This window comes from Nyctereutes procyonoides, unplaced genomic scaffold, assembly GCF_905146905.1.
Source record: "Nyctereutes procyonoides isolate TBG_1078 unplaced genomic scaffold, NYPRO_anot_genome, whole genome shotgun sequence".
NCBI lineage: Eukaryota > Metazoa > Chordata > Mammalia > Carnivora > Canidae > Nyctereutes > Nyctereutes procyonoides.
Genome location: NW_026575043.1, coordinates 41559249 through 41572331, shown reverse-complemented (window position 1 = coordinate 41572331; position 13083 = coordinate 41559249). Strand labels below are relative to the sequence as shown.

The 13083-nt window shown below is 58.7% G+C and overlaps 1 protein-coding gene across 4 annotated transcripts in view; it reads left to right on the top strand.

Annotated features, from left to right (window-relative positions):
• Nucleotides 1-3246: 3246 nt before the first annotated feature.
• EMID1 (EMI domain containing 1) overlaps nt 3247-13083 on the top strand; it is a 49879-nt gene continuing 40042 nt past the window's right edge. For 3 of the 4 annotated variants that reach the window (XM_055322614.1, XM_055322615.1, XM_055322617.1), the window contains exons 1-3: nt 3248-3417; nt 10499-10612; nt 11091-11194. In XM_055322614.1, coding sequence (XP_055178589.1) covers nt 3317-3417; nt 10499-10612; nt 11091-11194 — 319 coding nt within the window. In that variant the 5' untranslated portion in view covers nt 3248-3316. Of the gene's footprint in view, nt 3418-10498; nt 10613-11090; nt 11195-13083 lie in introns of all 4 variants that reach the window. The other variant, XM_055322616.1, reaches the window with a different exon arrangement.

Sequence of the window (13083 nt, the reverse complement as noted above, 5' to 3'; positions counted from 1 at the left end):
CGCCTGTCCCAAGAAGGGGTGTGTGTGTGTGTATGTGTGTGTGTGTGTATGTGTGAGAGAGAGAGAGAGAGTCCATGTCCCTGTGTGGTCCGCACACACGTGCGTGTGCCCCTGTTTTCTCTCACCTCATCAGCTTCCAGACAGGAGTCTAAATCTGAGCCAAGTCCTCTTTTTCCCTAAAGAAAACCTCCCTTTGGGGCTCGGCCAGAGGGTGCCAGTGTGGCCCGGTGATAGGCTGGCACCCATCACTCACCAGCCGGCCTCGGGCAAGCCCCACACCTGGGGACAATAAGGCGGACTCCCTGGGGACAGAGCGGAGGGCAGGAGACAATGCAAGCAAAATGCTTAGCACAGCACCTGGCACCCGGTCAGCGCTCGGGAACGGAAGCCGCTCGTACTGGCGGTTGTGGTCTGGTCTTGGCAGCAGATAGGACCAGGCCCTGGGGGAGGAGGCCCCGTCCGCAGGGACAGGCCCCGAGACCTCGAGCCAGCGGTGTCTCTCCCCTCTGCCTCTGCAAACGCTGAAACCTTAAATGACCAAGACTCAGGTCCCCACAGCATTTCCTGCCCTTTCTGCTGAGGGAGGAAAGAGGACCAGAAAACAGGATGGCATTTCCCAGGAAAGTGTGTGCTTAACAGGGGGCTTTCAGGCCGTGCCCCAGGACTACCACCCGGAGACCCAAAGCTTTTGCACTTTCCCAGAATAAACTCCTGAGCCAGAGGGATCTCTAAAGGGTCATATGGCTTGTTCTTCCAGGCAGAGAAATGAGACTCAGAGAGGGGAGGTCACACAGCTCCCAGTGGTCGCTCTGGAATTGACAACTTTTGGGGAGCTGACACTATGCGGTACCCACCAGACAGTATCACCATGAGGTGTGCCCCAGGAGACCTCAGGCAATCCCAGCCTCAGCAAGGACAGGACCCCCCCGCCCTGATGTCCAAATGTTGATGACACCTTTCCCTGAGAGGATCCTGTATTGAGAGGTCCTTTTTGGGAGGGTTCTCTTGCTGGAGAAATCCTGCAGTGGCCTGAAGCGCCCGTGAGTTTGGTGGCAGCAGTAAAGGGATGTATATGCCAGTCTCACAGGAGCAAATGGACCTGGAAGTGCCTCCTCTTTCTGTGGCAGCCAGCGGGTGTCCCGGACATCTTGCAGTCCCTCCCGGCTCTCTGCAGGATGGAAGCCAGAACCCAAAACTTCTTCCTGAAGAGCTGAATGCCCTCCAAGGTGCCCTTTGGGGAGATGGGTTTTTTTTATCCTGGCCACTTAACCAGGGCTTGATGGGGCTGGGGCCCTCTCAGGAGATGATGGCCCCTTGGGAGTGACCAGTCATCCAGGGGATTGAGTCACTGATCTAGTTGTGTCAAAAAACAAAAGCTAACCAGAGAGGCACAAAGCTACATTTTGGGAGGTCAGAAAGATGGCATAAAGGAGGTGCCCCAAAATTGCACATGCTAGGGAGGGACGCAGTTCCCCAAGAGGGCAAGGTGGGTGTTGTGATGTCTTTGGAGGAAGTGGGGCATGCTTGGGGGACCACATGAAGCAGGGGACAGTGGATGCCAAGGCATGGCCATGACATCTCATGGCCACATCCGTATAAACACACAGCTGTCCTTACAAAGAGAAACTGAAGCTGGAGAGGGGCAGGACCTACCCAAGCTAATTTAGGCAAAGGCAGCAGAGCCAGGGTTTGAACCTGGATCTCACTACCTCCCCCTCTATATTGGCATGCCCTCTCCTGTCCTGCTTAGGCACAGGACCCGGGGCTGCCCAGCGCTGGTGAGTCCCAGGGACTCAGAGCTAGAGGCTGGCAGACGCTTCCTGCTGGAGTGTTTCTAGCAGAGATCCTAGGTCTGGGTCCAGACAAGCCATGGCAGGATGGAGAAGGGCAGGCCTCTGGTGCACTGCCCAGTGGGGCAGGGGGATCCTCAGCCCAGGACTGCCTGCTGCACGTCAGTCCAGGCAGAAGAGGAGGTTAGAGACTGTCCTGAATTTTGGGGGGTCCCCTCTAATGACAGCTGGGGTTCCTCCCCATAAACAAACACACCTACCACAGACATATCACACACCTCCACACAGGCATCACACACATACCACAAACACCCATCATACTTGCGCACACACACACACACACACACACACACCCCACACACATACATCACAAGCACCATCACATATCCACGCTCATCCGTCATACGCACACACATTGTGCACACACACACACTTGCATATACCTTCGAGGGATTCACACCTCTCTCCCCAGAAGCTCATCCACATACCCCAGTAAAGAAACTCCACTGTAAACTAATCCTTACCTTGTTACAGATGGGGAAACTGAGGCCCAGAACAACATGCCATCTGTACTCTTCCATAATTGTGCTTAAGAGCTGACCCCTCTTTGGGGCGCCTGGCTGGCTAAATTGGTTAAGTGACCCCCTCTTGATTTCGGCTCAGGTCATGAGCTCAGTTTGTGAGATCCAGCCCCCACAGCTGGCTCCATGCAGGGCATGGAACCCACTTAAGGTTCTCTCTCTCCCTCTCCCTCTGCCATTTCCCCACCTTAAAAAAAAAAAAAAGCTGACCCTCTGAAGTCAGACATGGGTTCAAATCCTGGCTCTTCCAACCACTGACAGAGCTCTCCTCTCTGTGCTTGTTTCTCCATCTGTAAAATGGCAGAAAGAGTGGACACTGACTTATGGCCAGCCCGGGTCTTCTCCTTGCAGGGGGCGGCCAGCGGTGCCCGGGCCTCAGTTTACTCCTCCGTGTAATGGGAATGATTGTGCCCAGCGTGCCAAGAGTGTTTGACTTGGTTTGAAGGTTAAACAGAGACAGGATGTGAAGTGGAGGCGGGGTGCCCTGCAGGGTGGCGCTCACCGCTCCGGAGGCCCCTGCTGCATCGTGGATGGATCCCGGGCGCCTCGGGAACTGGATCCCTCCAAACCGTCGGGAGGGGGTGAGTGCCTGGGCACCCTGGCTCAGGCGCGGCGCCTCTGGGTCCCGGCTGCGTCCCAGGCCCCGGCCCCGGGTCCCGCGGCGAAGGGCGCCGGGTCAGGTGGGCACCTGGCCGCCTCCCGCCCAGGACCCCCCGCCCCCGCCCCCCCCCCCCCGGCTCCTTCCGGGTTGGCGGCGGCGGCGCAGGGGGCGGGGGGCGCGGCGCGGGCCGGGCGAGGCCGGGAACGCGCGCCCCCGCCCCGCGCCCGCCTCCGCCCGCCCTCCCGCCGCCGCGTTGGGACCCGGGCTCCGGCGGCGGGGACGGCGGCGGGGACGGCGGCGCGGCGGGCTGGGGCGGCGAGGGCCGCGCGGAGGGCGGGCGCAGCATGGGCGGCCCGCGGGCCTGGGCGCTGCTCTGCCTCGGGCTCCTGCTCCCCGGGGGCGGCGCCGCGTGGAGCGTCGGGGGAGCCCCGTTCTCCGGACGCAGGTAAGGGCTGCCTCGCGCCACCTCTGCGCGCTGCCAGCTCCGGGCCGGGGCTCCAGGCGCCCAGCACCCCCAGCACCCCAAACCTCCGTGCAAGCCAGGGACTGGAAGGGGCCTGGTGCCCCACCTCGGTGCCAGCGGGATGGATGGAGAAGGGACCCGGGCCGCCCCTCTGCTGGCGGAGGGTCCCGACTCCCTGTGTCCGGAGCCGGCGTTCCCCCAGAGCTCCTGCACTCCCACCCTTCACCCCAGAGCTCCAGAGTGGGGAGAAGAGGAACAAGGAGGGAGAAGCCGCCTCCTGGGACTTGCGTCGCCCTAGCTCCAGGGCCCCCTTCCCTCCGTGTCAGAAGAGCCCAGCATATCCCCTAGCTGACCCTCGGGGACCCTCCTCCCTTTTCCCTGCTCTAGAGCGGCTTTTTTTAGTACCCCGGCTATTTATTTCCCTTGGAGGAAGAAGACTGGGGTGGAATTTCACAGATCTGAGGGCCAGTGGCCACCCCAGGGACCTGGCATTTTGAACAGAGAGGGGAGAGAGCATTCTGTGTTCCTGCTGCCCTTTCTGGAGCTGGGAACATTCCCTCCGTGGGTGTTTGTGGAGCATCTCTCCCCAGTGAGGAGCCCCTTATTTGCAGTGCGGTTGTTAATCCTTCCAGGATTGAATAAGGTAGGGAGCACTGTCCCCATTTAGCAGATGAGCAAACTGAGGCCCCCTAATCCTCTAGGCTCATGGCCCTTAATAGAAGTGCTAGGATTGAATCTGTCTCTTTCTAGCCTTGATAACAGTGTTTGAACCTGTCCTGGCCCCTATCCTGGCTGCAGCCCCCCTACCCCACCCCCCCACCCCCCCGCCCCTGCTGGGGTCCCCTCTCAAAGGCCAGCCCTTGTCTGAGGCAGACAATACGGAGTAGCCAGGCCTCTTCAGGCCTTTTCATCCCATTCAAAGACCTTCCCTGGTCCCCACCCCCTAGGGCCTCAATTCTTTAATTCTTTTCAGGAATCCCCTTTCCCAGTGGTCAGGGGCCAGCATACCCCTGCTGGGCTAGCAAGAGCAGGTGACATGGCTAGGGCTGGAGGGCAGAGGTGGCCAAGGCATCAGAGGCTAGAATTAGCAATTGTCTGAGACAGGGACAAGCAGGTGGCAGATATCACAGCCACCATCACCTACTGCATGTTGACCACAGCTGACCTGGGCCTCCAGAATCTTCCCAGCTGCCAAGGGAGGCATGCATTTGATGGTCCCCATTTCGTAGAAGTGGAAGCTGAGGCTCAGAGGGAGGATATGACCTGCCCAAGGCATGAATGTGAACCCCCAGGATCCTAGGTGCTAAGATGACCAAGACCCTAAACTCAAATTCCCAGTGTCAGGCTCAGGAAGATGATTGAGAGGGCTTAAGATCCAGACTGCCCTCCTGCCAGTCCAGGGCAGGGCCTCCCAGCCTGGGCTTCTCACCCCCCAGGGCTCCGTGGGTGGGAGGGAATAGGATGGTGCCTCTGGCAGGTAGCTTGTCACTGGAGACTGTCGCCCCATCTATTCACAGAAGGCTCACGGTGGCCTGGCATCACAAAAGCCCTGTGTGGGCAATACCGTTGCTCCCATTTTACAGATAAGCCTGGGGCCCAGAGATGAAAAGTGGCACCTCAATCCAGGCTAGCCAGTTTCCCAACCCAGTGCCCTTGGCATCCTAGGAGAAGGTGTCAGCTTGTGGGTCTGGGAGAGGTTTACAACTTGTGGCTAGGAGTCAGAGGCTCCGGTCCTGGCTGTGGCACTCAGTGTGTGACCTCAGGTAGGGCACTTCAGAGTCCTGGCTCTCAGTTTCCTCAGTGTTTCCCTCTTTCCTCCCCTTGTCCCCTGGCCCCTGGCCTGTTCTGAGGGTGGACAGTCCCCCAAAGGAAGGATGAATAGTGGTTCCTGCTATCGCTAACATTAGGTGGAGGAAGGGACCCCTAGCCGGAGGAATCTGTGGTCCTCAGCTGCCAAGACCTCCCCTTGTGGCCATGTCCCAGCATTGTTGGAGACAGCATGGGGACGTCACTCCCCATCAGCCCCCCCTCCACCCCCAGCCCAGCACCCCAGGCGCCCCTTGGCAGCCAAGGGATCAGAGGCAGAAAAGAGGCTTTGTGCCTGGGGAGGGGGAGGCCCGGGAAGGCGTCCAAGGGGCCGACCCAGCTCCAGGAATGTGGCAAGACTTCGAGACCCCCGGAACCAGGGTGCCTGGGGGCTGTACAGAGCTGCCTTGGCTTGTCCCTGCCCTGTATGTCCCCCAGTCCCTGCTGGGGCTCCTTCCTGCCCCCCTGAGGTCCCTTCCCTCCTGAATCCCTGTTTCCTTGAACGACCCCATCTCGGCTCTGTGGCTCTGGAGTAGAAGCCATCACCAGTGTCCTGGCCCAGGCCACTTCTCCCTGCAGGGTGGGCTTCCTTTGGGCAAGTCCTGGAATCAAGGAGAATGGAGAATTCTATTCCCCAGCTGCTCTCTCAGGAGCTCAAATCCTAGCTCTCCACCCACTTGGGTGACCTGGCCAGGTGACTTTTTTTGGAACCTCAGTGTCCCCCTCTGTAAAATGCAGACCCTGGCAGTCTCCATCCAATCTCTTCCCTTCAAGGGAAGGACTGTGCACGGAAGGCACTGTGCTGGGGTCTCCCAGGGAAACCGCTGGACCACAGCTGTGGGGCGTAGGGTCCAAGTCACAGTCCAAGAACCATAGCAGTTAGTGCTGGACTGTGCAGTGTGTGAAATCTCCTCTGGCAGAGGACATTCTGCTGTCCCCGTTTGCTGATGGGCAGAGTGAGGCACACAGAGGGTCAGGGCCTTGTCCAAGGTGGCTGAGTTAGGAAGCAGTGGGGCCAGGACTGGAACTTCACCTCCAGAGTGGGGTTCTGGTGCTAATCACCCCACCCCCACCTTGTACAGCTCCTTTCTTTCCTCTTCTTTTCATAACGGCCCTTGGCCCCTGGCCCGCTTGGCTGCCTCCTGCAATTAGCCCCTATCACTGTTCCGGATCGCAGCCCTGGGCCCCGCAGAGACAAAGTCCCCTGGGCCCCCGTGGCAGGGGGTGGAGGGCAAGTTGGGGGGGGCCCTTGTGGGGGTGGCCGGTGCCAGGCTGAGCTGGTCTGGCCTGTTTTCTCTCCTCCAACAGCCTCTGGGGGCCCCGGGAGGTGCTGAGTGGGCACGAGTGGCAAGCCCAGAAGAGAAGGGCTGCCTCCTCCCAGCCCTAGCCCCAGCCCCAGCCCACGGGCTCAGCCTCACTGGGTTCTTGGGCAACTTATCACCGGCCGTGTCCCAGGAGACAAAGCCCCCAGACACGGCAGGATGTAGGCAGGCTTCCGAGGGCTGCACCCATCTCTGGGAACCTGGGTCCTGGCTCCTCTGCCCAGACCCACTGTCTGTTCTTGGTTATTCAGTCATTCAGCGAACATCCATGAGCACCCTCAGGCTGAGCCCCGTCGTGGTGTGGTCCCTGCTGGTGTCCTCCCTCCACATCTGCAGCAAAGGGAAGAGCTCAGGGCTCTGAAGGGGACCTCTGGAGGTGCCCCACCCCTCCTGGGACCTTAGGACTGAGACCTAAAGGGCAAATAGGAGGTTGCTGCTGGAGCAGAGGGAAGGGCTTTTGTGGGCAGAGGGAATCTGAATACAAAGATCTGATTTGGGGGAGAGCCAGCAGCTTGAGGGGAGCACAGAAAGGTGGAAAAGGGGCAGCAGGAGTGTGCAGGAGAGCAGCATGCAGGATGGGCCGGGGTGGTCTTGGGCTCACAGCACAATGGGAAGCCATGGTGGGCTGCAGACTCACAGCAGGCAGTGGCAACACCAGGTCTATGCTTTAGAAAGAGGTCCTGATGCCCCTGCTGAAAGTAGACACAGGGGCCAGGCCAAGTCTCTGCGGAAGAATTTGGGTTTCTCCTGGGAACAGCAGGCTGAGGTCTTCAAGGTCAGGGAGGGGTGGTTTATGGTTATGAATGACTCCTCACACCACAGGGGAGAGGCCAGGGGCTGACCTTGAACCTCACGTGGCCTGAGGATCCCCTCCTGGCTAGTTAGCCATCAGCTCCGTATCTCCTAAGCAGGGGATTCAAGCAAACTCTAGCTCGTGGGAAATAAACCAGGGACCCGAGCATTGACCCACATTGGGGGCGATTTTAATTAAGGAAGGAGAAAATTATTTTCCCTAGCTGCCCCCTGGTAAAGAGGGAGCAGGTCAGGCAACTGAGCAGTCATAGGCCTACCTCCACCCCCAATCCAGTCCAGGGTCTGGGCATGGAGGGAGGGCTGTGTGCACATGCATGTGTGAGGGCATGTGGCCCTGTGTCTGTAGACAGGACAGTCATTCTGTGGCTGTGTGTCCTGTTGGATTTGCCTTTGTCTGCTTGTGTGCTTTGAATGTGTATGTGTATGTTTCCATGGGTCTGTGTGTGCGCACGGGCACGTGTATGTCCAGGGAATTGTGGGCACTCACAGCTACATGTGTGTGAGTGTGTCCGTGTGCATGTGCATCTGCATGCGTGCTCACCGGATTGATGTCTGTGCACACCTTTGTAGGTGTGTGTGCGCGCATCTGTACACTGGCGTGGAGTCTTCGTTCCTGGCCCAGAGAAGCACCTCCAGCATCTGGAGCTTCTGCATGGCCTCTGCCCAGATTGCCCCCTCCCTCCCTCACTCCTTCATTCCCAGAGCCCTAGGGCCAGCCTGGGGGACATCACACAGGCTGCAGAGAGCCCCTAGCACCCCTCAGGAAGCCCCTGCCCCCCCCCCAAAAAAAAAAAACTTGCACTCTGAGTTTTATGCATTTTTCTGGAGAGGAGCCACACCAACATCACTTTCTCAAAGGGGCATATGTCCCTGCCCCCCCAACAAGCAAAACTCCCAAGTTCAAAAGCACAGATCCAGGGACCCAAAGGATCTAAAGGGTGGGGCCTTTTGGAAATGTGCTTTTTTTTTTTTTTAATTTTTAAAATCCCCACCTGCTCATTAGGAGAAAAATTGCCAGCCTGAGGTTAACAGTGCAAACTCTAGGGTCAGGTGGACCTGAATTCCAACCCCTAACTCTGTTGTTCATCCTGGGTGCCAGGAGCACATTCCAAACCCCAGAGCCTCAGTCTTCCCATCTGTAAAGTGGGGCTCATAATTGGTGTGTGAAAGGCCCTGGTCCTAGCTCCTGGTATGCAGGATAACGAAGGCTACTGTTAGTACAGGAGACAGAGCAGATGGAAAGCCCCTCCCCACCCCCAGGGGTGGCAGTTTGACGTGAGCGTGTGATTTTACCTAACTTTAAGCACGTAGAGCTGTGTATGTGCATATATGTATAAAACAGTCTTTGGGTTTTCTTATTTTAATAGAAATGCAGTCATGCTCCATCTGTTGGTCTGCACTTGCATTTTTCACTTAACCAGACACAGTGGTCTGCACGCAGAGAACTTGGGTTCTATCTTAGCATCTGGTTTTCCATATCTAGTGGTCCTGTAGCCAGTTAGGCTGTTCCCAGTTTTGCGTGGTTCCCAACAGTGCTGCCACCAGCACCTGTCAGCTCTTCCGTGGGGTGGCTGGCCCTGGGCTCTGTTGAGCTTCTGCAGGGTCATTGGTCTAACAGAGCCATCCCTTCTCCCCACTTTGTCTTTGGCCAGGCTGTTCCCTCTTCCTGGGCGGATTCCAGGGTGACAAAATGGTGAGGGAACGTCCCCAGGGTCCCACAGTGAGTTAGTTGGCAGGTCTCGGCCAAGGGCATTGTCCTATGGGTGGACCAGGGTGGGGGTGGGCCAGCAGCTGGGAGACCGGATTTCAGTCGTGGCAGACACCTCTGCGATGGCTGGGACATTCCAGGTGCTCAGCAGCCCTCAGCCTGCACAAGGTCACGGGCCCTGCATTTTTTGCCAGGGCCGGGAAAGGAGGAACTATTTCAGGTGACCCTTCTCGGCCTGAGCCCGCCACCCCTCCAGACTTTCCTTTGTGGCCTCAAGCTTGGGGTCAGCAGGTTCCCAGGTTGGGGCCTGTGGCCTTCACAGGACCATGGACCGTGGCTCAGGAGATGGGGAGGAGACGGGAGCTGAGGTCTCTGGGATGGAGACAGGGGCCAGGCTGGGCCATCCACATTCCTGGTACAAATCCAGCTCTACCAGGCACCAGCTCCCGGATGTGAGCAGTTGTCATTTTACCCCTCTGTAAAATGTGGGAAGGTGCCTGCCTGGCTCACCAAGAAAGTGAATGTGAATACCCTTAGCATACAGTAGGTGCTCCATATATGCGATGCAATATGATTATTAATTGGCATTTGGAGAAGTCAGTCCTCCATGCTTGGGACATCTGGCTGCCCCACAGAGGGGACACAAGGATAAGTAGGACAGGGCCTCTCTTCTGTCATGCCAGGGGAGGGGGAGGGCAGGCATGAATCACCAGCTTCATTCAGTCTGACAGGTAGACAAAGCGCTGCTGGATCCTGGGCAGGGAACCATCATTCTGTTCAGGTAAGGTGGAGGCGGGAAAGGACAAGGGGAGAGGTGACAGCACTGTAAGACTTTGGAGGTCAGAGGTGCCAAGTGGGGAAGTGGGCACAGGGTGCTCCAGGCATTAGGCCCAGTGTGAGCAAAGGCCTGGAGGTGAGGGGTCACAGCAGGTGTGAGCATAGAAGATGTAGGGCTGAAGGTGAGGATGAGCAAGAGGAGGATAAGGCCAGGTTTGCATTTTAGGACACTCCTTGGGAGACGCAGAAGGGCAAGACAGAGGGGCTGCTGCTATTGTCCGGGCAGGTGGCAGGAGGCATTGAGACCCGGATGAGTCGGGGTTGGAGAGAAGTGATATTGAGAAAGGAGAAGTTGGGCAAAGACGCCTTGCTCCCGTCTTGTTCCCTGAGCCCCCCTGTTCCCCGAGACCTTCCCAGAGCCCTCAGCACAGCTCCCTCCAGGGCTATAGATTCACTCCATAGCCACAGTAGCACAAAGACTCCCACTGGACCCAAAGGACTCTGAGAGCTCAGGGGTCTCCCTACCCACAGACCCAGGGCTCTGGGAGAGAACCCGGACCTCCTCACTCATCTTCCCAGGGTCCTAGGTGGGAGCCATGCCTGGCACCTGAGCTTCCTCACTGTGGATCTGTTTCAGGAACTGGTGCTCGTATGTGGTGACCCGTACCATCTCATGCCACGTGCAAAATGGCACCTACCTTCAGCGAGTGCTGCAGAACTGCCCCTGGCCCATGAGCTGCCCGGGCAGCAGGTAAGCGAGACCATGGTGGAACAGGAGCTGGTGGCATTCCAGGTGGAGGCACAGCATGAGCAGAGGCCTGGTCGTGGCACCGCTTGGGGAGTACAGGGGAGTGCGGGGACCCGAGGGTGTGGAGCCAAGGAGACATCGGCCCTATGCCCAATCTCAGCACCTCCCTTTATGCTCCTGGGGCACCTGGAGGGCTTCCTGAGGGAGGGAGTCTACCTTTTACCCACATACATTCACTCAGTGAGGCTGCACCTCTGGGGACAGGCCAGCTCATAGGGATGTCCCATCCAGTTGGTATCCCCCCACCTGGGGAGCTAGGAGGATTTGGAAGGGCCACATCCCAGAATACAGCAGGAGAGAGGCTCCAGAGGGGCCCAGAGGTGGCAAAGGACCCCTGGACTTTGTCCCCATGGACATCCAGGTTGGTGGGAAAGGCAGTAGAAGACTTTGTCTGAGTTCAGCTCCCTGGGCACTCTTTCAGCTACAGAACGGTGGTGAGACCCTCCTACAAGGTGATGTACAAGACAGTGACCGCGCGTGAGTGGAGGTGCTGCCCCGGGCACTCCGGGGTGAACTGTGAGGAAGGTAGGACTACCCTGAGGTGCGGGCCAGGGGCCCCTCAGGTGTGCGGTGTGGAGGGAGACCGGTAAGCCTGCTAAGTCGGCAGGTGCTATGCACACTGGGGCCCGCGAGGGAGGCTTGGCTTGGACACAGCCGGGGCCTGCTGTCCTATAGGTGTTGACCACTGGCCTCTTGGGTGACTCTCAGGACCCCTGCAGAAATCTCAGACATGCTATGTAGCTCATGTCTTGGGTCACACCACCCCAAGTCTCTCCTCCAAACTTGGGGAACACCCGTCTGGACATTTCCATTGGATGTGGTAACAGCACACCAGAGTGAAACTGGATTGGATCAGCAGGGTTGGGATCATTGTATCCACCTTGCGGGTGAAAAAAACGGGCTCAGAAAAGTGATAGGTAGAGAGTGCCTAAGGGGCAGTCAGGATTTGAACCACGGTCTGCCTGGCCTCCCCCAGGGCCTGAGGGATGGGTGCCCTGCATGTAGAGCATGCCCCAGGTGTGGGGGGGGGCTCTCACCCCAGCCCCCTCCTCTGCAGGCAGCCTCTCACGGCCAAGCGCCCAACACCTGTGGGGTGCAGAGGACACAGCCCAGACGTCCCCATACCCTGGCCACCTGCTTGCCTGGGGAGCCCTCCCCTAAAGGCTCCTGCCTCCCTGCTAGGCAGTCTGGGTGGCTGCCACCCTCACTGCCTACATGAACTCAGTGAGAGGAAGACTTCCCCTGAATGGCCCTAAAGAGGGTAGACCAACCTAGAACCAGCCCGAGAACCAGGCCTGTAGGCACCTCAGTGGAAAGGGCATTTCAGGGCCCCTGAAACAGCCCATTAACATGAGCTTCAGTGACAAGAGATATTCTGATTCCAGAAACACGAACGTGTGAGACCTGGCCTCTGGATCAAGGGAACAAGAGGCTAACAGACATCACCATTCTTAGGTGCTCTGTGAAAAGATTTATATGCTTCACCTCCCTGGGACCCCCTACCTCCCAAGAGTTCTGGTCCTCCAGCCAGCGAGGTGGAGCCCCATGCCCACAGAGTCACACAGGGTCGGGGGCAGGGCTCACCACAAAGTGGGGCAGGAGGGGGAGTGGCAGGTTTCCCTGTGGGGTTGGGCAGTCCCCAGTTCTGGTGGGGTGACCAGAGGGGCAGGGGAGAGGCAGCCACCAGGCCAGTGTGGAAGGGTGGAAGCCAAGGGGAACCAGGAATGAGACCCTCCCCTCCCTGCTGGAAGAAAGAGGGAAAGGCGGAAGGGCCCAGGGGCCAGGAGGAAAGCCAGCCGGGAAGGGCTGCTGCCAAAGAGGCCACAGAGGAACTGGTGTGTGGGGGTAAGTCCCCAGAGTGTGGGGGCCACTGGGGCCCAGTGGGCCCAAGCCCAGGCAGGGCCTGCCCAGACAAAGGCCACTCTGTCCCTGGCTTCCCTCTCAAGGGCAGACCTTCCCAGGTCTGTGGGGCCATCGTGGAGCCAGGGAGGGTGGGGGGCCCATGGGGCAGAGCCAGCATGCCCTTGAGTCCTGCAGCTGGTGGCCGGGCATCCAGAAGCCAGGGTCAGGGCTGAGGGCTCTGCCAATGGCGAGGCGGGGGTGCTAAGTCACTGCCGACAACTGCCATTGCCCTTCGCAGGCCTCCAGGTCCCCCTGGGTCCCAGCACCCAGGGATTCATGGGCCAGGCCAGCTCTGCTATAGACCAGCTGTGTGGCCTTGGGCTCTTGCATTGTGCAAGGGCACCCGGCTGGGGCGTGGGGAGGCTGCTGTGCAGGTGGCCCTCGTCCTGTGCCTACTCAGAGGGAGGGGCACCCTCTCTAAAGAGCACCAGGCTGCTGTGTGCTCTGGTGGAGTCTGGGGCTCCCCCACACTAAGTCTCTGGTGTTCTCACCTGTAAAACCTCCCAGGATGT